Consider the following 20,952-nt stretch of genomic DNA (forward strand, 5'->3'; position numbering starts at 1 on the left):
ATATATTGTTCTGTTGGCTTTTCCCAGCTTTTTTTGTTGACATCCTCTCTTTTTCTCCCCTGGTGTGTCAGTACTCTATTCTCCATCCCATCCCAGGCCTCAGGTCATGGGTCAGAAAGCACAGAGGTGATAAATGCTTCCAGGTCACCTCTCCTGTCTCTGGGGCTCAGGGAGAGGCTTTCTGCAGTGACAGCAACAACATGTTCACTCGGCTGAGGCACCGGAGCTAAACTTTCTGACCTGGTCGTCTCTGCTCCGTGAGCTTCATTGTGTTTCTTTGAACAACCTTGTCTACAAAATACATCTCCTGAGATCTAAACAAAGAGGCTGCACACCACCAAAGTTCAAAGAAACAAAATTGAAACCTACAAATCTACTCCCTTGAATAACTAAATTGAAGTTATTAATATTTTCCGATGCTTCAGCTATAGCATACCAGAAATTCCTGATTTCTGATCGGATGACAAATATTTCAAATTATAATGTCTATGAAGGATGCTCTATTTTTATGGTCTGTCCTCAACCCAGTGTTCACAAATTAGAACTGATTGCAGAAGGATAAGATAAGAAAGCAAAGTACTGATAGTTACAGCTCTACTATTCACACACAAGCGCACACACAAACATGCGCACAGAGACACGCTTATCTGATTCAGAGACAGTGAAATGCCTGCTGTTATTTTGAGAACGTTAACAGCCTGGTCTCCCTCATGCTGATCAGCTCCCCTCTCCCGCTGTGAATCGATGCCTTGTGCTCCAGCTCCCTGCACTAAAACTAATCTAGTTGACTTTCATAACTAGTATAATCTGATTATAAATCTCCTGGTATGGGCACCATGCAGAACAGTGTGGCAGAGGTCACACACCGCTTGCTGAGAAATGCCACAGGACTGTGTCCTGACTGAAAGAGTTCTCCATTAGGCAGGAGATTACACACTCTGCTGCTTCACCAGAAAAGAGAACAGCCTGCCTTAGACTCTTTATAATTATTACATCTACTTTCTCTGCACAGACTCCTTATGTGTCTATAAAGAATTTGGAAAACAAATGAGGGTCAGTGTTCACAAGTTTTTCTGTTCTGTTTGTTACTTTATAGTTTTTTCACTGGTTTATTGAACAAAACAATTGGAAAAATAGCCTTTAATTGTTTTTCTACAATGCCTGTTTGGTCTTTCTTTGGATGTTGCGCCATTATCAAGAATCTACTTTTGCCAATAAACACCAAAATATACCGTTTTCTGACTTTGATTTTTGTATATTCAGTGGTGAGTTTTAGTGTTGAGATTTCCAAATAGTAGCGCTATCTCATGTTGTATTTAGGCACCTCATATCCTTTTCCAGTACCTCAAATTGTCCAATGTTTATGTTTAAACTAAGTCTGACATGTGGTGTGTTTCTCTTACAGCCACCACAGAGGAAAGTCCTCCCTGGTTTGTTTGGGTTAGACAGCAGAGGAATGAGGGGAGGGAGGACATAGAGATGGAGGGGGGTGTAGGAAGTGAGGGGATGATGACAGGATTTGGGGGGGGGTGATCTTGGACAATGCACTCTGAATTTTAAAGAGGGAATAGAAAAAGGCAAGGGAGAAGGGGAGTGGAGGTTTGGAGGAAAGAAAGAGTGGGTAAGGGGAAGAGGGGAGAAAGGTGGCAGAGGGGAGAGGAAGGCAGGGTTGGGTGGGGGTGATGGGGCCACAGAGAAGATAATTAGATGGGGGAGAGGAGTGGAAGGGGAATGACGGGAAGAAGGAACAGAAGGATAGTGAGGAAAAGGGAAAGGGGGAGAGTCTGTGCAATAAGGGAATAAAAGAATGAAGGAGGAAAAGGGAAAGATGGGGAGGGCAGAGGTTGGGTAGGGGGAAGAAGGCAGTGGAGGTGGAGGTGGAGGAGGGCAGGGACCTTGGGGTTACATTCCTGAAGTGCAACCAGCCTGGTGCTGCTCTGCTGCCCAGTGTAAACACAGGGCATAGAGGTGGACTGACAGCCTGTCACAGTGGCTCAGGAGACAGAAAGAGAAAACAAGAGGGATGAAGAGAGATGTGTTTTGTTTTGAGACAGTAAAATATGGGAAGAGAACATAAAACAGGGGAAATAGACCAGAGAAAGACCAAAAAAAAGAAAGACAGAAACACAGTATATGTGTAAATAATCATGTGAGCTTACAACCTGACATCACCTCTCCACCCTCCTTAAATTTCTCCTCACTTCTTCCTCACAGACCTCTCTATGTTTCCCTGTTTGAGAGGATTGTGTTCACATTGTACTCATTTATACATCATCTGCTGAATGCATAAAGGTTGTTTCATTCCCCAGGCGGCCGGAAATGAAGTTGCTTTTGTGGGCTAGCTCATGACAAATGTGATCAGGCTCATGGATGTAGTACTTCAAAATAATATTCAGATGTTAAGAAATACAGTGCACAACACCAGCTCCTATGCCAGTGGGAGGATGCATTGTTACTCTGTGATGCTAGTACTACATCTAGTGGACATTAGGGTGCATTGACAAAATGTGGTGGTCAAGCTCAGTTAAGCCTCATCATGTAATTTACACAATCTGCTGCTGCAGGTCAACTTCAGGGGATATTCTTAGCATGTGAGTGAAAAATCAACATAATTCTTCCCACAACATTTTTGAAATTAAACTGTGTTTATTTGATTTGTACATTTCAATAAGAATAAGAGGTGTGCTGAACACAGTCATTGAAGAGGACTATTCAGAAAGCAGCCCTTTCTGTCGGAGGAATAACTGAGGTTTCCTTACCTTAGTGTAAACAGGGCAAAGACCATACAGTATGATTTTTTTTAAAACAACAACAACAACAACAACAACGACAAAAGAAAAAACTAACAAAATAAATATTCATAAAAATAAATGCAGACGCAAAATGAGAACAATCACCTGAAAAAAAAACAGCAGGCAGAAAAAAAAAATCAAATCAAAAACTGGGGTAACGGTAGTTTAAAAAAAAAAAACCTCTCCCCCCTTTTTATTCATTATTGCACCTTCGGGGATCGTACTGGTTACCTCAAATAGCAGAAAACAACTTTATGTGCAAATGCGCCTCGGCAGTCCGTCATCTCTTTATTCACATTTCTTTCACCAGGTTCCACTACAGGTCATTTCTGTCCCAATTAATTGAGTGGTAAAACCCTTGACAGAAATGAGGGGTCTGTTCTGTTAAATTAAAATTCTATTTCCTAAATACTAAAAATAAAATTATATATAAAACATTTTTAAAGTGCAATATACTAGAATGTATAATATATTCCAAAATTGACACATGTAACTGATGACACGTCAAAAGGTCAATGTAACAATCAAATACACATTTCATGAGACTGAAAAATAATCTTGTCTGCATTCGATTTTGCATCCACAGTGATGAAGTGTTTCCATGCAGAGGCTGTTTGTTTGTTCCAGTAATCAACATGTCACCACAAACCATTAGAAAAGTCCTTTTACTGGGAAGTAACTCTGACGCACTGTCCTTCACCAGTAAAAAGATACTAATGATGAGTACTTCCTCAAACCACTAAAAGTCACAAGTGTCATGGAAAAGTTAACACCATGTGGTGTTTGGACTCTGCCATTTTTGCCCGTCAATGAACATGTCAGTGCTCACTTGCGTGACGTACAGTTTTAGTTCTAGACTAGAACAGACAATATGTCGGATGTATTTCTTCACAGGTTCATCATGCAAGATGTCCCTCTTCTGCTTCTTTTCCCCTCAAGGCTATAAAAATACACACAGGGACAGGGTAGGGTGGGAAGATAAACATGAGACGAGTGGCGATGTAATGGTAGTGATGAGGTAATGTGAGACATGTACTGTATATGATGATGCATTATATAAGGTACTTTGATTTCTTAGCAGTTGAGCCTGGCAGTACTCTCTATCCACCTACATTTATTTATGCAGTCAAAGTATTGTATCAATGGCAGGCAATTGTGTCTGTCTGGTAAATATCAACTTACCCTCCATTTGGTGTTCACTGCCTTCTCTCCTTATTTGCCGGTGCTCCTGAAAACCAACATAGAAGCTGTTGTGAGTTTTTTCACACTGTTGCACTGACATTATTAAGTTCTTACACAGTTTAATGTGCATAGAACAGCAACTCTGTGAGAAATCAGATCTTTGTTCTTACCTGTCTATTCCTCCACCGACAATACAGGAGTAGCACCACCGACAAAATGAAAGCCACAACACAAATGGTAGCTGTTATTACTACAATATGGTCTGGTGGTTCAAGTATAGCCTTGTGTTCACCTGTAGAAGACAATCAAAGTATATTAGAGTTAAAAACACACAAACCAAAACAGAAACATGGCAACATTTTGAACTTTACTCACTAAATCTGTTACTTTCATTGTCGGTTCAATTTTAATATAGTTTAATTCATCAAAAAGGTTAAATTTTTTCCCCAAACATATGGGCACTGTGGTGATTAAAACATATGTTGTTCCTAAGCTGCCAGTTAATATACATTTTAAGCACTACTAAGTATTTATGGAATAAATTTATGGACAACACAAAAAAAACCAAGAGTGGTAGTGACAGAGCATATGAGAAAATGATGTCTACAGCATTTAGCAGCTCAAGCAACAAGATGATTGCAAAAATAGTATTTCAGCTTAAAGCACAATAGTGCACAGTCACAGCCTCGTGGGGCAGGTGGCTCTGTGAAATCTGTGCCAGTGACAGTCAAACAGTCAAACATTGTAATTAGAATGTAAATGGATGGGAAATTTCCCTCACACACTCCTTGAATAGTAGCCATCAAAGGGGATCTATGCCAAGGGTTTTTCATTGCTGTTCACACTTCCCAAAACTGTTCAGATTGTCGGTAAAGCGAGCATCAGGACTTTAACCGTCAATACTCACAGACTGAGAACATGGGAGAGGTGACGTAGCCCACAGAGCAGTAGATGTGTGTCAGTTCTCCTCTGGAGCAGTTAAACACGGCTGTGCTGGTGCTGTTGTACATCATGGTGATTGGATTGGACATTTGACTGCTGTTCACGACTTTCCACATCTGACCACTGGTGTTCTTTGACATGGGGCCGTTCACTTTCATCCGAGCGCCAGGGTACCCGCCATGGGAAGCACACGTCACAAAGCAACTGTTGCCCTCCTCACACGACTTTGTGACTGTCGGTTCACTGAACTTGGCTAAAATACACAGAGGAAAGCAATCACCGTCAGTGCTCACAGAACAGGTTTTCTGAAATGAGGAAAACTATAATCGATTTGACTGATCTTGGGTAGTTATTGGGCGCTGTTTAGCTGTCATTCCCCCTCTCTCTGCCTCCCCATTCCCTGTCCCTCTCAACTATACTGTCTCTACCCTCTAAAGGCAAAGAGGCCCCCAAAATATACTTACAAAAATACAAAAATGGGTAGTGTTAGAGGGGTGCATCAACCCTTCAAAAAAATCATCAACATATGTGATTATAGATATTTCATATGTGCTACACAGACAAGTTTGTTCTTTTTTCTGTGTTATGAAACACGTTCTCTGGAAAAACAGAGGATTTGCATTCAACAATCAACAATGATTGTCACAAATACTGAGAAAAGAATATGGGCTTTCTTTCTCCATAAATTCAAATCATTTCATAGGCACTATACTTTTAGGTGGAAATGCAACTTCTCCATACCTATGATGTTAGAGATGAGTTAGGAGAGGGCCTAACTGAAAATGCTGTATAGTCTACATTACTTTACCATTAGTGTGTTCAACAACCTGTGTGTAAATGATCAAAACACATTTAAAAGTTGAATTTAACACACTCATACCTGTGACACTGAGGTAAAGGTGTTCTTGCTTTACAGTCCCATTTCTGTACTGGATGATGCACTTGTAGACTCCTGTATGTGAGGGTTTCAGCTTGTACATGTGCACAGTTCTCCCATCCAGCTTTGTGTTGTTCCATGGTTCCCATTTTCCTACATCTTCATTTTCATAGTAGCCATTGATAAATGTGTTGTTGATTTGAAAGTAGAAAAATGTAGCGTTGGGCTTCTCCCCAGGGAAGCAGTTAAAGGTCGCGTTTCCTCCGATCTCCCCTTTTACTTGTTTTGGAGGAGAACTTCCTGGAAAATAAAGTAAGAAGGGTAAGAAAGGTATACTGGGAAAAATTTCATTAAACAGAATACAAACGTCTTCATTGAAAATTTAGCTCAAAGTACTAAGAAGACTTGGAGCTCAAACAGTTACAATTGTATGTTATAAAAATGTATAAATGATATAAAAAATCTGAAATGTATAACTTGAATCACAGAATAATTTTGCAAGAACGATAGTTTGAGTTAGAAATATTATCTACTTTGTCACACCAAAAGTTTGCTTTGTCACATTGCATGGGAGATTCTTTATTAGGAACTGTTACAGACAAAGAAAATAAAATGTCATCTCAGTTTGAGTTGGTCTGAAACTGCTAATCTGGAATTTCAGACTCAACAGTCCCTAATGTTTTTCGTCAGAATCGTGAGAAAAAACATCCAGGTGAGCGGTAGTTTTTCAATGAGACGAGTCACAGGACAAAGGGAAGATTGGTTGCATTAAGGTCAGAATTTGTTGTCAGCAGCATGAATCCATGAACCCAGCCTGACTTCAAGGCTGCTGGTGGTAGATCATCATCAATCATGGTTTGATTGCCGCAGCATATTAGCATTGTTGCCTTATGCTTCTTTGTATGGCTACAATTTATTGTGCTTTAATGTCTACTTCCTACACAAATCTTGAATAAGTTTTCTCAGATTGCTTTCTATAACAATGATTTAACTCCTCATTTACTAGACCAAGATCCAGTAGAAGATCTTTATGGTGTGGTAGAGGATTGGATCTACAGTACTTCGTCTGCAGAAGTCTTGAAGTAGTCATGTTGACAAAGGAAAGTTTCAAACATGTTTTGGAATCAATGCCATGAAGAAGTGTGTTTTGAGAGCAAAGGGAGGCCCTACCCTGTTTACTGTAAGTGCGGTATTCCTGATTGGTCAAAACATTTGACATAACAGTTTTAACTGTAGAGGTTTTTTTTTTTTTTTTTACCGTGGGTGGGTGTGAAGGTCAGGAGTTTTACTTTAGGCCCTCTGAGAGCTTCACTCAGTGACGCAGTAGACAAATCTCAGTTCCTCTTTATCCTTGCCTTCTGAGTAAAATATATGACTGTCTGTCTGTTACCATTTTGCATGATAAAGGTCGCAATTTCAGTAATGACATTTCATTGAGCTATAGGTTAAAGCTGCCCACTAACATCTGAGAAAGATGCCTGTTGTTTGCTTGAAAGATATCCAGCTGCCCTCACCATCATGTCATTAACTTTTGTCACTCACTCTCATGACAGATGTTTTATTATAGCTATTTTGCAGACAGAAGACAGACATAGGGGACAGTGGGATAGTAGGTTTATGGGCTTTAGAGGAATAGTAGTCAAACACTCCCCTGCCCAGACCTTCTTTGTATTTTTATACTATATGTTGTTATCGTCACTGTGTGTAATGCTGCTGCACTGTAGTTTCCCAGCTTGGGATCAATAAAGTCTATCTATCTATCTATCTATCTATCTATCTATCTATCTATCTATCTATCTATCTATCTATCTATCTATCTATCTATCTATCTATCTATCTATCTATCTATCTATCTATCTATAGAGAAAACTGATCAACTGTCATACCCATGCAATATGAGTCAGCAGCAATATGCTAAGTTACTGTAAGGGAATTGGCAGCCGTGCTGGTTTGTCTCAATACATTTGACATTTATTCATTCATGTGCAACGAAGCATAGTGGTGTGATCTCACATGACTTTATTTTTGTAACTCTTTACAGTAACATCTAATTTAATTTCAAAGATGAAGTTTTTCGATGATGCATGGATAAGACAAAAGTTCTCACCTGTCACATCAGTGATGCATGAGATGATCCAAACCAGAGCTGCCAGGCACATCGTTATTGTTCTTAGGGAGACAAAGTAAAATCACTTGATTACTTGGTTATCCAGGTGATGCAGAAGCTTTACGGTAACACACAGATTTACATACAGTCACAGAAACTGTAGGTTATTTTTGACTCAGTGTCTTGAAATAGTCCAGTCACTGCCTGTGAAGTGTGGCATGTTGTAGACGTTCAACTGTCACTATTTGTGTGCCACCTCCACCTCTGCCCCCACAAAAAACAAAAACTACACACCCAAGGATGTGGTAAATGTGAAGCCCCTGATCACAGTTCACCAGTAAGAAAATGCAAATTATTTTCTATCTATACTTGAGATTCTCAGAATCTTCTCAGATCTTTTAGATGACATAGATGCATGTTGATGAACCTTGACACCCACTTTCACCACTGACTGATTCAGGGTCATAACATCATACGAGCTAAATCATAACAAATGATTGAATTAAAATATCCTCCAAAAGTGCTGATGAGGGTGGAACAACTGATGCATTCTTTAATGATAAAAACAAAAATGCAATCTTCTGAGTCTTATCACTGCATGATGCACCGCTAAAAGTTCAAATATAATCATGACATGATGGAAAGCTGGAGGGTACTTACAGAGGATGCTGTCTGTTGTAACGGGATGCCTGTTGGAAAAATAAACACAAGTTAAACACAGTGATTTCTTTTGATTTGGTATCTCATAGATGGGTGAACAACTACACACAAGAGTGCACTGGAGTGGCAAGGTCAAAGACCACTGAAGCAGCTCATGCACACAAATGGTGCTTATAGCTGCCTTTGTGTAACTGCAATAGAAAGCAATAGAAGCCCCACCACCACCACCACAACAAACATGTGAAATCACAGCAGATTTGTTTACATTTATATACTGTGTAAATAACCATACAACAGTGGAATCTATGAATACTTAACACACACACACACACACACAGAGTGAAGACTATCTCCGGAATCTATATTATATCAAATAAATCTTGGCTGTAATCTGACTTGACTCCTTTCAGTCAGACTAATGAGTGCATCCTCAAAGACCACGCCCAAGTGTGTTCTCAGCAGGCAGTTTTGAGGAAAGCCCCTTGTAAGTAGTGTCATAGAGGGCCTGTTTCTGTATGTAGGGTGGTATATTCCTGTACCTAGTTGGGGAATCTGCAACCACTCTCAAAACAGTACCTTTCAGTTTTCAATTGTTGTGCAATAAACAAGCCGAAACTTTCAGCTAATGTGTGGTTTCAGGTGGTACACTGAATGTGCTCTATGTTGACCAACCTCTAAGAACTCTGAACTGTCACAGAGGAATTATATTTTTGTATAATCCAGCCTTGAATGGAAAGATAACTGTTCAGGAGGAAATGAGTCTGTGTTGTCACTTCTCTGCTGGACCTGCTTATAGTGACCTCAGCTGAGGAAATTCCCAGGAAGAAAATAGTATCCAAATGGTTCCAGTTGTAGGCCAAGGTATAACAGGACCAAAAAAAGAGGAGGGGGTGACAGAGAAAATAACTATCACTATCACACACTGGTCCTCTTAGACACCTGCTTTCACTTTTCACATTATATAGACTGTACATACCCAAAATTACATAAGCAACTTTCACTCTTTCCAGATAAGTGTTAAATTCATCAAATCTAGAGTCTGAAACAAAAAAATAACCTTAATACAAAAGTGGACTTCCAGGGGAAACACCAGCACACATCATGCTTCATATCTGAGGTCCTACTGCAATGTCCTAAACTGAAACCACATCAGAGGGAATTCCCAAGAACTATGTGCTCCACATGGTGGCTGTAGTTTCAAGTGATACCAGCAGCATTGTGACTGTGATATCAATAACTAAGAAATTATTAATTCAGTGTGAGACTAATATAATAAAAGGCATCGTGTTTTAGAGTGTACAAGTTATGTAGTAATTCCAGTAATTCCAACAAACTGTGGCTTTTCCATGTGTGTGTTTAAGGAGTGAGAGGGGAATTCAGGATAATGATCCCCTTGTTGTATAGTTTCACTACAGTTATATTAGAAGTTTGATATACAGTGGGGTCTGGGAGTATGAGACTACGTTCCAATCCACGTGAATGCAGAAATCTTAATGACTCATAATTCGTCCATATTGATGACAGATGGTAGTTTGGGAGCAGGAGCAGGCAGGAATTGAACCATCAACCGCCTGACTATACTATACGTACAGGCACCTCCTTACTTTAATAATTAACATAACATACACTGCAGCACATCCAAGTAGGTGAACTTCACAATCACAACTGAAAAACCAAACATGTGTCCGTTATGACCCCTGTGTGACATCAATCAATCTGCATAATTAAGCTTTCGCGCTATTCAAAGTATGTATTATTACTCACACTAACAGTCATATCAGTGATCATAAACTCTAACAATAAGACTTCACTAGCATGGGATTTCCCACATGACGTAGCATGGTTTACTGAGAGCAACCTGTTTTACTGTAGTCTTTCAATTCATGCAAGTACTTGTCTCACAATTAATTTAAAGTCTTCTCACAGTTGTGAGTTGATTTTGACAAATTATGATCCCGCACATACACTTGACATACATATACATTCACAGAAAGCATTAACAGGCTCGTACTCTGTAGCAATGCAAGTACATCATTCATACAGAAAACTATGTTAATGGAGAGAAAATGTTTTTGACATCAACAACGCATTATTATCTAAATATTAATAAATCACAACAATAAAATCAACTGTTTTTAAATCAGACAATAGAAAGGAAAGAAGAAAGCTCTTACCATCATGCTGCTTACTCCTCTGCTGTGTTTGTGTGTGTGAAATACATTTTCAAGGGACTTCCTCTAGTAGGGTCTGGGCGGAGCCTGGATGAGTCACTGGGCTGAACACTTTTACACTGTTAAATTGTTTTATAGTCCTGTTACTGTATGGCACAAAACTTGATCTTCCTAAGGCAAAGTGATACACATGTAGCACTTTATTTAACTGCTGTTTATTTGAATGAGATTCAACAAGCATTTAAGTTACTGTTATGCAGCTTAAACTAGGCTTCCACATAATCATGTGGTTTAATGTGTGTGGGTGTGTGTGTACAATGTTCAAATGCATTAGTGATGTCACATACTTCCCTGTTTTGTTGGCTCGGGCTCACCTTATCTATGGAAGCAATCACAATCATTTATCTTGGCAAGTAGAGTAGTTTCTCATTCCTAACATGTTGCTGTTGAAATGTGTCTTTGACTTTGCCCCATTAAGTAAGCCTAAATGTGGAAAGAGGGAACTCATGTTCATCATTAAGTACAGCTGAGTGAGAAAATTTGTTTAAAAAACAAAACAATTATGTAGGTCATGTTTCCTCAAAAAAAACAGCCTGAATAGATTCACAGCAACTACACTGAAAAGGCTCATATAGGGTTAAAGGTGGAAGTGGAACCAGTCAGTGGCAGTCCTTACTGGGAAAAACCTCTCTGTGACTTGCCTTGTAATCCGCTTGCATCAACAAAGTGAGACAAATTAATAATAATAAATAATAAATAATAATAATAATAATAATAATAATAATAATAACTTCATTTATATAGCACCTTTCAAAAACAAGTTACAAGGTGCTGTACAATAACAACAGAAATAAAACAGGTCAAATACAATTTCCTGGCAACAACATAGTAAAACCACCAGAGAAATAAAATTGGACTTAAAATTATAAAATCACCCACCCACAACAGAGTAATCATACAATAATGATAAAACAAAATTAAAACAAAATTAAGAGAAGGATAATCGCCAGGCAGGGTGTTCCACAGCTGTGGAGCACGGACAGCAAAGGCCCGGTCACCTTTAGTGACAAGACGGGACCTTGGAACCGTAAGCAGGGCAGCGCCGGCAGATCTCAGGCAGCGGTCTGGCTCGTATGGTAAAAGCAAATCACGGATGTAGGCAGGGGCCTGACCATTCAGGGCTTTAAAAACAATTAGTAGGATCTTAAAATCAATTCTAAAACTCACGGGCAGCCAATGGAGAGTGGCAAGGGTTGGAGTTATGTGGTCACTTCTCTTACTACCTGTTAAAAGCCTGGCACCTAATTTTCAATGAGTTGCAGTCTGCGGATGTTTCCCTTACTGATCCCAGCATACAGAGCGTTACAGTAATCAAGTCTTGATGATATAAAAGCATGGACAACCTTCTCCAGGTCGGTGGAAGAGAGGAAAGAGCGGATCCTCGTTAGCTGTCTTAGCTGCCCAAAACAGGATTGTACTATCTTGGTTACTTGTGAGTCAAATGATAGCTGTGAGTCGAGAATGACACCAAAGTTGCAAGCCTCTTTCTGGATACGGAGGGTAGAGGGGAGATTGTCAGGAATGGCGGTGCTAGAGCTAGATGGAGTGATAAGGATTACTTCTGTTTTTGATTCATTTAGCTGGAGAAAGTTGTTGGACATCCATGTTTTTATATCTGTTAGGCATGAGAGAATGTGGGGAAACATCTGAAGAGCCAGGATTTAGTGGAACATATAACTGGGTGTCATCCGCATATAAATGAAAGTTTATGTTGTGCCTTTGAATGATTCTCCCCAGGGGTAGCATGTAAATAGAAAAAAGCAAGGGCCCCAAAATTAACCCCTGGGGGACCCCACAAGACAGGGGAGCATGAGAGGAACAGGCATCACCAAGAGTCACAGAGAAGGACCTGTTTGATAAATAAGACTTGAACCAGTCAAGTGCCACACCACTGATGCCAATAAAGTGTTCCAGACGGCTAATTAAAATATCATGGTCCACCGTATCAAAGGCTGAGCTGAGGTCAAGTAAAATTAAGATTGAACAGAGCCCTGAGTCAGCTGCAAGCAACAGGTCATTTTCAGTGCCAGTTGACAGAGATAGGTTAACAATGGCTAAAACATCGGGACCAACTGTCTGAAACACATATTTTAAAAACCAGGTGGGCAAACAGTCTGAGAGGCAGGTGGAAGATCTCGATGCTGTAACTATGCACTCCAGAGAGGACAAGGAGATTTCATTAAAATTAGTTAAAGGAGAGTGGAGGTAAGAGATTGTGTCAGCTTCTCTAAGAACGGTGAATAGTAATGTGCAATGCGTTATGCATACTGGTATATTTAAAGGTTCTAAAAAAAATTAAAATCTTATTTCTTGAGCTGTTAATGTAACCACTCATCCCTTTAAGAGTGGCTTTACAGCAGTAAGCATCATTCAAGGTTAAGCAAAAATGTGTGATTGCATTACATGCAGTTTGTTCTTCTATCACATCTAATATCCAGCCATGTCTACCATGATCTAAGGAGCGCAGTCAAATACTTGCATGCTGCACAATGTCTCACACATTTAACATCAGATTTTTGAAAAAAACAAAAACAGCAGTGGGCTCTCCTGACATTTACATGATACATGTTTCCTCAAATTGGAGGGAAATACATCTTCCAAATAATAGTTTATTGTCATGAATCAGTATTAGCTCATTCCGTGAGTGCATGTGTGTTTGTAACATCTATGACATCAACATGTCTGTGGGTGTTCTGTTCTCTTGAAAATATACTCATACCTTCCTCACAATGGAACAACTCTGCTGCTAATTACGCTTCACATTCACATTTTGGTCCTAGTTCTGTAGCCACACTTCTTTGTTGTCGCTCATAATTACCTTTCATGACTTATAAGCCAGATTCCTAGCTAACTGAACTGGCCTGGATATATAAACTTTTTTTTTTTTTTCAATTATATTTTTTTTATTATACAAACTTGATAGAATTTCTACTGTATTAACTTTGGAAAGGAAATGAAGTTTAACAAAATGAATGCACAAATTATCATATGTTTCATGATCATGTGCTGTGCAACAGGTCTGTCCCAGCTGGGGAAGGCAGGGGAATGCCATGGATGGCTGAACAATATTTTACAGGAACAGTCTGACACCCACCCATGAACAAGTTTCAAGTAACACCTGGGTGATTCAAGACAAATGTTATTTCTTGATAAATACTTTCATTCCTTTACAAGAAGATGTGGTAAGATGATTATGATGGTGCATGTGCACCTTACACAGTGCTCAATGCATTATTTGCAATATCCGGTTGCTGTTTTGTGGGGGAAATGTTTATTGGTGACATCCCTCTTATTAGTCTCAACAACAGAATTCTGGGTTTTCCATGTTTGCCCTTAATAACCTTGAGAAAGCCTCCTTCCCGTTTGACTTTGACTCATATTTCAGTTTTGTCTGGTGCAACACTTTCTATGATACTACTGTTTGTCACAAGACTGCTGCTGTTGCGTGGAGTTATGTTTATATGATGTCAAAGTAAAATAGTTCCTTTTGACAGCAGGACAGGATCAGGATGTATTGACAATAAAGGCTGTTTCAGGGAATGTGAGGTAACCTAACTGGTAAAGCTTTAAGGTTTTACTTTCATACATACAATCTTCCCAGCAAAACTTAACATGGATGACATGGCATTGTAGAGGGTTTTCCATACTGTAGACTAATGCCAATTTGAAGACCCACATGCCTTCTTACCAATGGTCTTGCTTAGTGATTGAACAAGAAATGCCTGGCCATAACCACAATTTCAACAGTTCATAGGCAAATCAGGTACCACCACTCTGGGAATTTTGGCAGCTATTGATTGTAATATACAGTTCCTCTGACAGCTCTCTCCAGTAACTTCCTGTCTAAAAAAAGGGGTCCCTTACCACAGCAATATGCAGTAGGCTATATTTCTGTTGTAGTGTTTTACAAGTTACTGCATATAAGCAATGTGCTTGTTTCTTTGTCTATGTCCAATATTGTGCGGATTTAGTAGTGTACACATTTACAGCATGAGGGATGAGGGATGCTTTGGAAAACCTCTGAGGTGCATGACACTACTGTAAGTTCATCTTTCAGCACAACAGTGAAGTGGCTCTATGGAAAGACCTGAGAGTGACATACACACACGCGCACACACACATGCACACACACATGCACACACACACACACACACACACACACACACACACACACACACACACACACACACACACACACACACACACACACACACACACACACACCTTGCATCTGATCTAACAAAGCTTAAAAAATACAATAACATGTTCAAAAAGAGTTCTGAATATTTTCTGTAGCCATAAGTGTAAGTGCTGTGTTATTTTCAATCCTAATCAACAGCAAAGATAAACATTTTTATACAGATCCCTCAGTTCCCATAACTTTATTATTCTGTACACATGCAGTTGGATGTAAAAAAAAAAAAAAATCTGTGTTAAAACAGAATTTCCTGCCTGCCTATATAAGGGAAATGACAGAAATGAAACCCTAGTTACGTAAAAAGGAATTCCATTTCCAAAGTGGTTTTGCTGTGCATGCATTATGACTGTGAGCTATGGATTTTTATGTAATGATGCATGATGAATGTTGTAGTATTTTTTATTTTCTTTTTATGTTTGTGGTAAAAACTAACTCTGATTCTCCACAACTTAATCCAACTACAGGCATGCAACATGCAATTTCCCTGCAGGGATCACAGTCCTTATTCCGAAAATATGTTCTTAGTCAGCAGCTGGCTCAGTAAACGCAAACTAGACAAACAGGTTGTAATATTAAGGAACAACATTAACTACCAACTGGTTCTCAAGATAGGTCATCCTCTATCAGAGTAACCTTAAAGCAGAAGTAAGCAGAATATTTGTGTTAATATAAGTCTTAAATAGTTATATCTTCCGACAGCAATCATAGAGTGTTTGGTCTGAAACACGGGTCTGTCAGTCTCTCTGCTCTGCTGTAAGCCGAGGAGAAAACTTTCCTTGTATCCTACAACCTTTATCCAATGAGGAAAGAGAACGGCATACAGGGGCCTCTCTGTGTGTGCAGCCAAGGGATGCGTGTGAATGTGGTGACGTAGGGACGAGGACGGGGACTGCTAACTCCATCGGCTGACAAGAAGTTAGCCAAAACGACCGGATCGCTTACTTCTGCTTTAATGAGACTGTAATCATAGGGCCATTATAAATGTTTTTTTTTTTTTAAAGTAGCCTATATTTTGGGGGCTTTTTTGGCCTTCTGCTATGAAAACCTGTTGCATTTCTGAATAATATTGTTTACATTTGCATACGAATAGGAATTGTACTTTATTAATCTCTAAAGGGAAATTAATTTGTCTGTCAGCTCATCACAATTTGTAGAAGAATCAAAAAGCCTGATGGCTAAAGCTAAAGTGATGGCATCCTATTTCACTGCGGTAAAGTGAGCTGTTGTTTGGGGGAGAGTGGTAAAGTGAGCCCACTTTACCGTGGTTTCTCCATCCTGCAGCAAAGAGAGAGGAGCCGCCCACCACCGCTGCTTTCCTGGTCCATCAGGGTGCCTTGGAGTGGATGATCCAAGCATGGATGTATTATCCAAGCCGTCCAGAATGGCCTCCTCCATCTTCAGCGCTCATCTCTCCACCACGCCCCCGAGTAACTCCATCAGGGAAACATGACTGAAGTCTGACGTCATTAAAAGTGCCTCACGGTATCCTAGTAACAACTCCATGGAGAACAAAGAAGGTTGAACTTCAGCTAGTCTGGGGCCGTTGACCGGATCCAGGGCGAGAGAGAAAGGCCTTTCCATCAAAATAAAAGCACTAAGCTAATAAAATGCGGTGAAACTTTTTTATAATTTAAGGAATATAATTTACAGGAAAGTCCCTGAGCCGTTAACCTTTTGCTTTTATTGTAGGCTGTCTATTTTATAAGTTTTATGTTGGTGAACACTTTTACTTTGGTGATTTCCGGATCCACCAAAAGATGGGAACCAGAATGCAGACAACATTCGGAGTTAACCATAGACTGTAAAAAAGGAGTTAAAGGGATAGTTCACCCAAAATTCAAATTTCACTCATTATCTACTCACCCTCATGTCGACTAAGGGCTGGGAGAATTTTCAGAGTCCTCCGTGCCTTCTCAGAGTTGGGGGGGGTCAGCGCAGCAGTATTTGTCCATATAATGGTTGTGAATGGTGCTCACTTTTCTTTGTCCAAAAAGACACACCAAAAAACAGCCAAATACCTCCATACTGCTTGTCTGTAATGTCCCTCTTGTATTGAAGCCCCAACATGAAAAATTGTTCCGCCGGACACAGGAAGAGCAGTGAACTGAGACACTGGGAGCTTCTGCTACGAACAAGCTTAAAATATAGACTTATTTAATTTTTTTCGGAACAATTTCTCATGTTGGGGCTTCAATACAAGAGGGGCAGCATTACAGACGAGCACTATGGAGGTATTTGGATGTTTTTTGGTGTGTCTTTTTGGACGAAGAAAAGTGAGCACCATTCACAACCATTATACGGACAAATAGCTACTGCTGCGCGGACCCCCACCGTAACTCTGAGAAGGCACGGAAGACTCTGAAAATTCTCCCAGCCCTTAGTCGACATGAGGGTGAGTATAATGATCGAGTGAAATTTGAATTTTGGGTGAACTATCCCTTTAACAGACACCAGACTCTTCTCCTCTGAGCCTGGTGACACGAGCAGTTGCTGAGGATGTAGGCTACACAAGTGTTGTTGTGATTTAAAAAAAAATGTCTACTTTCTGTCATCAACATGTCTTATAATAGACCCATGGTCCTCAACAATATCTCCAGCTCTTCGTCACTCTTGTTGGACACAGAGTTGATATTTTCCATGACTGACCGCAGTTCGGACCGACAGGACATCTCCACCTCAAAGCCTTGCACCACCAGCAGCACGACAACCACCACAAAAACACCTCTTCATCTCAGGTGGAACAGGATGGCGTCCTCCAGATCTGCTCCATTTTCAATGAAAGAAGCTCATCTTTGAAGAATCTCCTCGCCCCACAGAAGTATCCATCAGTAGCCTAACAAATACACAACAAAAATAAAGCAAAGGTTGAATAAAAACTCAGCTGTTCCGGAATAATTCATTATTATGCATAACTAAGAATATCATAAAATGTTTATGTTCAATATATAGCTAGTTTATTTCATTAAAGATCTGTGACTTTTGCTTTAGAAGTCGCATGTGAGTTTTTTGGGGGCGATTTGCCTTTGCCTGATGAGAGTAGTCGCTGATGTGCGCTCACTCGACGTAAATGGCGTACGTACATTGCGATTCTGATTCCGCGGTGCTACACGCTGCAAGAAAGCGTAGTTGCTACCTGGTAACCATGCAAGCATAATCTTGGAGGCTACACACAGACACTAGCAGCAGATTGCTACAGCTTCACCCCATGGATTAAGTTACTAAAGCTCCAAGCGTACAACCTTTGGTGGTAAAACGGTATGGAACCAATCTTACCGCTAAATTACTGAAATTGTTTGGTCAAGGCAGCATGCGCAATTTTATTCACCAAGGGAGTGAGCTAGCGTTAGCTTGCTAGCTTGCTAGCTGAAGATGTTCCCCCTCTCTTACAGCCATTGCTTAGGTTAGCTGTCGTTGGGCAGCATAAGTTAACTTTGTTATCATGTTCAGTCATTTCCTTACAAACAGAAGAAGTTGCTCACGCAACGAAACCCGTTTGAGCAACCTTTTCTGTTTGATAAGCTGAGGTATTAGCGCTAGCACGTAGGATCGTGGCTAAGAGTTTAGCAGTGATATCAGCACCGATAGCACTGACGCATCGCTTAAAATGCTAAATTGGATGGTGAACCGGGAAACTTGAACAGTGGTTTGGTTCATGTAAGAGACGAGGTATTTCCTTGTTGCTACATCGGTGGAATACACTGTCGTATTAGGATCAAGGAGTCAAACAACATGAACCAGGCTCAAGTCCAGTTTGTACCCTGTAGTGGTGTATCAGGGAAATGAGAGTATCTAACCAAGTTATGAAACACTAATGTGAAAGTGGTCTCAGAGTTTTTGACCCCACTTTGTATTATTTTACACATAATTTTGTACGTTTGTGGACAGTTGTCTCACTGTAAATTAATTAGTTCCAGCTGAAAGATGCCACACGGTTCAGATGATGCTCGCAAGACGTTTCTCCTGACCACTGCTGGAAACTTCTATGGGACAAACCCCCCGTTGTCCCTGACTGACAGCCCCGAGATCAACAACTTCTTGGATGATGGCAATGAATTTGTCCTGTGTGTCAGCAGATATGGCAATGATGTTCAGTTGTCAAATAAGGTAACATTAATATTGAATCATCATTACAAAGTGTACAAACGTGAAACATTTTTTTCTTGGAGGCTCAAAAAGCAAAAATCCTTCAATTGCACTTAGAAAGCTACACAATAAGTTGTAATGAATAATGAATAAACAATACTTAATTGTTTATTTTTTGCCATCTCTTCTTCATTTGACAGATTGAAACTTCAGGGGACAGCAAAGAGAAGGTGTTGGTGTTTTTCAAGCTGCATCCCACAGTGATCACTGAAGATAACCTTCACAGGAGCCTTCTGGTCTCATCAATGCTGGAATCCCCCATCAATACCCTCTACCAGGCTGTCAAACAGGTTTTTGCACCTGTACTGCTAAAGGTGGGCCTGCCCTGTACTGATAGATCAGATAGTAAGCATCCACAACCAGCAAACATAAAGCTACTATTTGCAACAAATGTCATGTTAGGATCAATCAAGACCATTTCTATATTTGTAGTTAGACAGCGAACACTAAATGTGGCAATTGTAATTGAAGAGGAAATAAAAAACAAAGAACATGACTGTTGATAAATATTACCACAGCATTTCCAAATATGAATAATGTTTTCTCTTGAAGTAGAAGTACTGTGGTAGCAGAAACAAGTCTCTATTTTTCTTATCCCCAGGATGATCACTGGCGTTCGGCATTTGACCCTAAATTGGCAGGCCTGCTGACTGAGCTGGAGCTTGGCCTGGGTTCAGTTGTCCGTCAGTCTGGAGCAAAATCATCTGCCAATAAGGGTCGCACAGAGGAAGATGTTCTTGGTATATACATAAATATATTTTTGCAGAAAGAAATGCACAGGTCATGTAGTGACATGATCTATTAGTTAATCTTAAATGGAAAATGGCACCTGGATTTCTGACTGACTCTCTCACTGTGTACTGGACTGTTTTAGAATCATATAGTATGTATAAAGATATAATTCAAGTCCACCTCTCTGTGACATATCAGGAATAGTTAATAACTTAACTGTCAGTTAAAATAGGTCGGTATGATAGATTTTGATTTTCACCCAATGTTTTTTCTATTCTGTGCAGGCATCCTAACTCCAAGTGATGAGTTCCTGCACTGGGCAGATCTATCTGAGTCTGCAGAGAAGAACAGTGTGAGAGAAAGGGCAACATATTTCTTTGAACAATTTAAACCTATACAAAAGGTATGCTTGCAAGCCATTCATTGTCATAACTGCTTGGATGGAAAACTAAAAATGTAATGTGCAAATGTATTATTATTATTATTATTATTCTGTTGTTTTTATCTGTAAACAGGATGTTTGATTGATCTCCAGTTGTTTGGATGTGTGAAACTATAATATGATAAAGCATAGATTCCACTGATAAGATGGGAGAAGGAAACCATATTACATACATATGTAGTATTTTAGGATTTAAATAAAACTTAAAGTTTTAAAAAATGTATGTGAACATTATTTCACATACTGTTTTGACAATGTTTGTTTTAAAAGCTCTAGAAATTGTAACTTAAGAGGGAGAGAGCTAAAAACTGAATCTAACCAATTGTGTGTCACTGTGTTTCCACCAGGAGTACGGGGGTCTAGATGGCATGTCTATGTTGGATGTTGTGGATCTAGTGGAACAGAGCAGAGACACTCTGGATGATGTCTGGCGGCAGACTGATTTTGAACCTTATCCAGAAATGCGCATGGTCCGACTTATGGACATTATTGGTACGACTTTCTCACAGCAACACAAACCAAAACCAGGAAATGAAAAACAATATCTGCTTATGGTGGTTTTCTAGACGTATATGTTAGAAACATGATTGAGATACTTGGGGTGTTGATCAAAAAAACGCATCTTTTGAGAACTGAAACCTACTTT

General features: G+C 39.8%; 2 protein-coding genes and 1 long non-coding RNA gene across 6 annotated transcripts in view; 1 reads left to right on the forward strand and 2 right to left on the reverse strand.

The window, feature by feature from the left end:
- Positions 1–2,759: 2,759 nt before the first annotated feature.
- Positions 2,760–4,244, reverse strand: LOC146975990 (uncharacterized). Its single transcript, XR_015037373.1, has 3 exons — positions 4,145–4,244; positions 3,975–4,020; positions 2,760–3,732 (listed from the first exon to the last, which is right to left on the reverse strand). It is a non-coding gene; the product is annotated as an uncharacterized LOC146975990 (long non-coding RNA).
- Positions 4,245–4,637: 393 nt separating this feature from the next.
- cd86 (CD86 molecule) lies at positions 4,638–8,723 on the reverse strand. Its single transcript, XM_085794448.1, has 5 exons — positions 8,561–8,723; positions 7,901–7,962; positions 5,797–6,093; positions 5,109–5,169; positions 4,638–4,861 (listed from the first exon to the last, which is right to left on the reverse strand). The coding sequence occupies exons 2-5, from the start codon at positions 7,950–7,952 to the stop codon at positions 4,804–4,806; spliced, it is 468 nt and encodes a 155-aa protein (XP_085650574.1). The 5' UTR covers positions 7,953–7,962; positions 8,561–8,723; the 3' UTR covers positions 4,638–4,803.
- A 6,702-nt stretch (positions 8,724–15,425) lies between these two features.
- The window catches only part of dync2h1 (dynein cytoplasmic 2 heavy chain 1), a 126,306-nt gene continuing 120,779 nt past the window's right edge, over positions 15,426–20,952 (forward strand). For 3 of the 4 annotated variants that reach the window (XM_085795491.1, XM_085795494.1, XM_085795493.1), the window contains exons 1-6: positions 18,112–18,244; positions 18,898–19,093; positions 19,273–19,446; positions 19,734–19,872; positions 20,149–20,267; positions 20,654–20,798. In XM_085795491.1, coding sequence (XP_085651617.1) covers positions 18,911–19,093; positions 19,273–19,446; positions 19,734–19,872; positions 20,149–20,267; positions 20,654–20,798 — 760 coding nt within the window. In that variant the 5' untranslated portion in view covers positions 18,112–18,244; positions 18,898–18,910. Of the gene's footprint in view, positions 15,553–18,111; positions 18,245–18,897; positions 19,094–19,272; positions 19,447–19,733; positions 19,873–20,148; positions 20,268–20,653; positions 20,799–20,952 lie in introns of those variants that run through there. The other variant, XM_085795492.1, reaches the window with a different exon arrangement.

Source organism: Trachurus japonicus, chromosome 13 (genome assembly GCF_045865225.1).
Source record: "Trachurus japonicus isolate A0001 chromosome 13, Traja_1.0".
Lineage (NCBI taxonomy): Eukaryota > Metazoa > Chordata > Actinopteri > Carangiformes > Carangidae > Trachurus > Trachurus japonicus.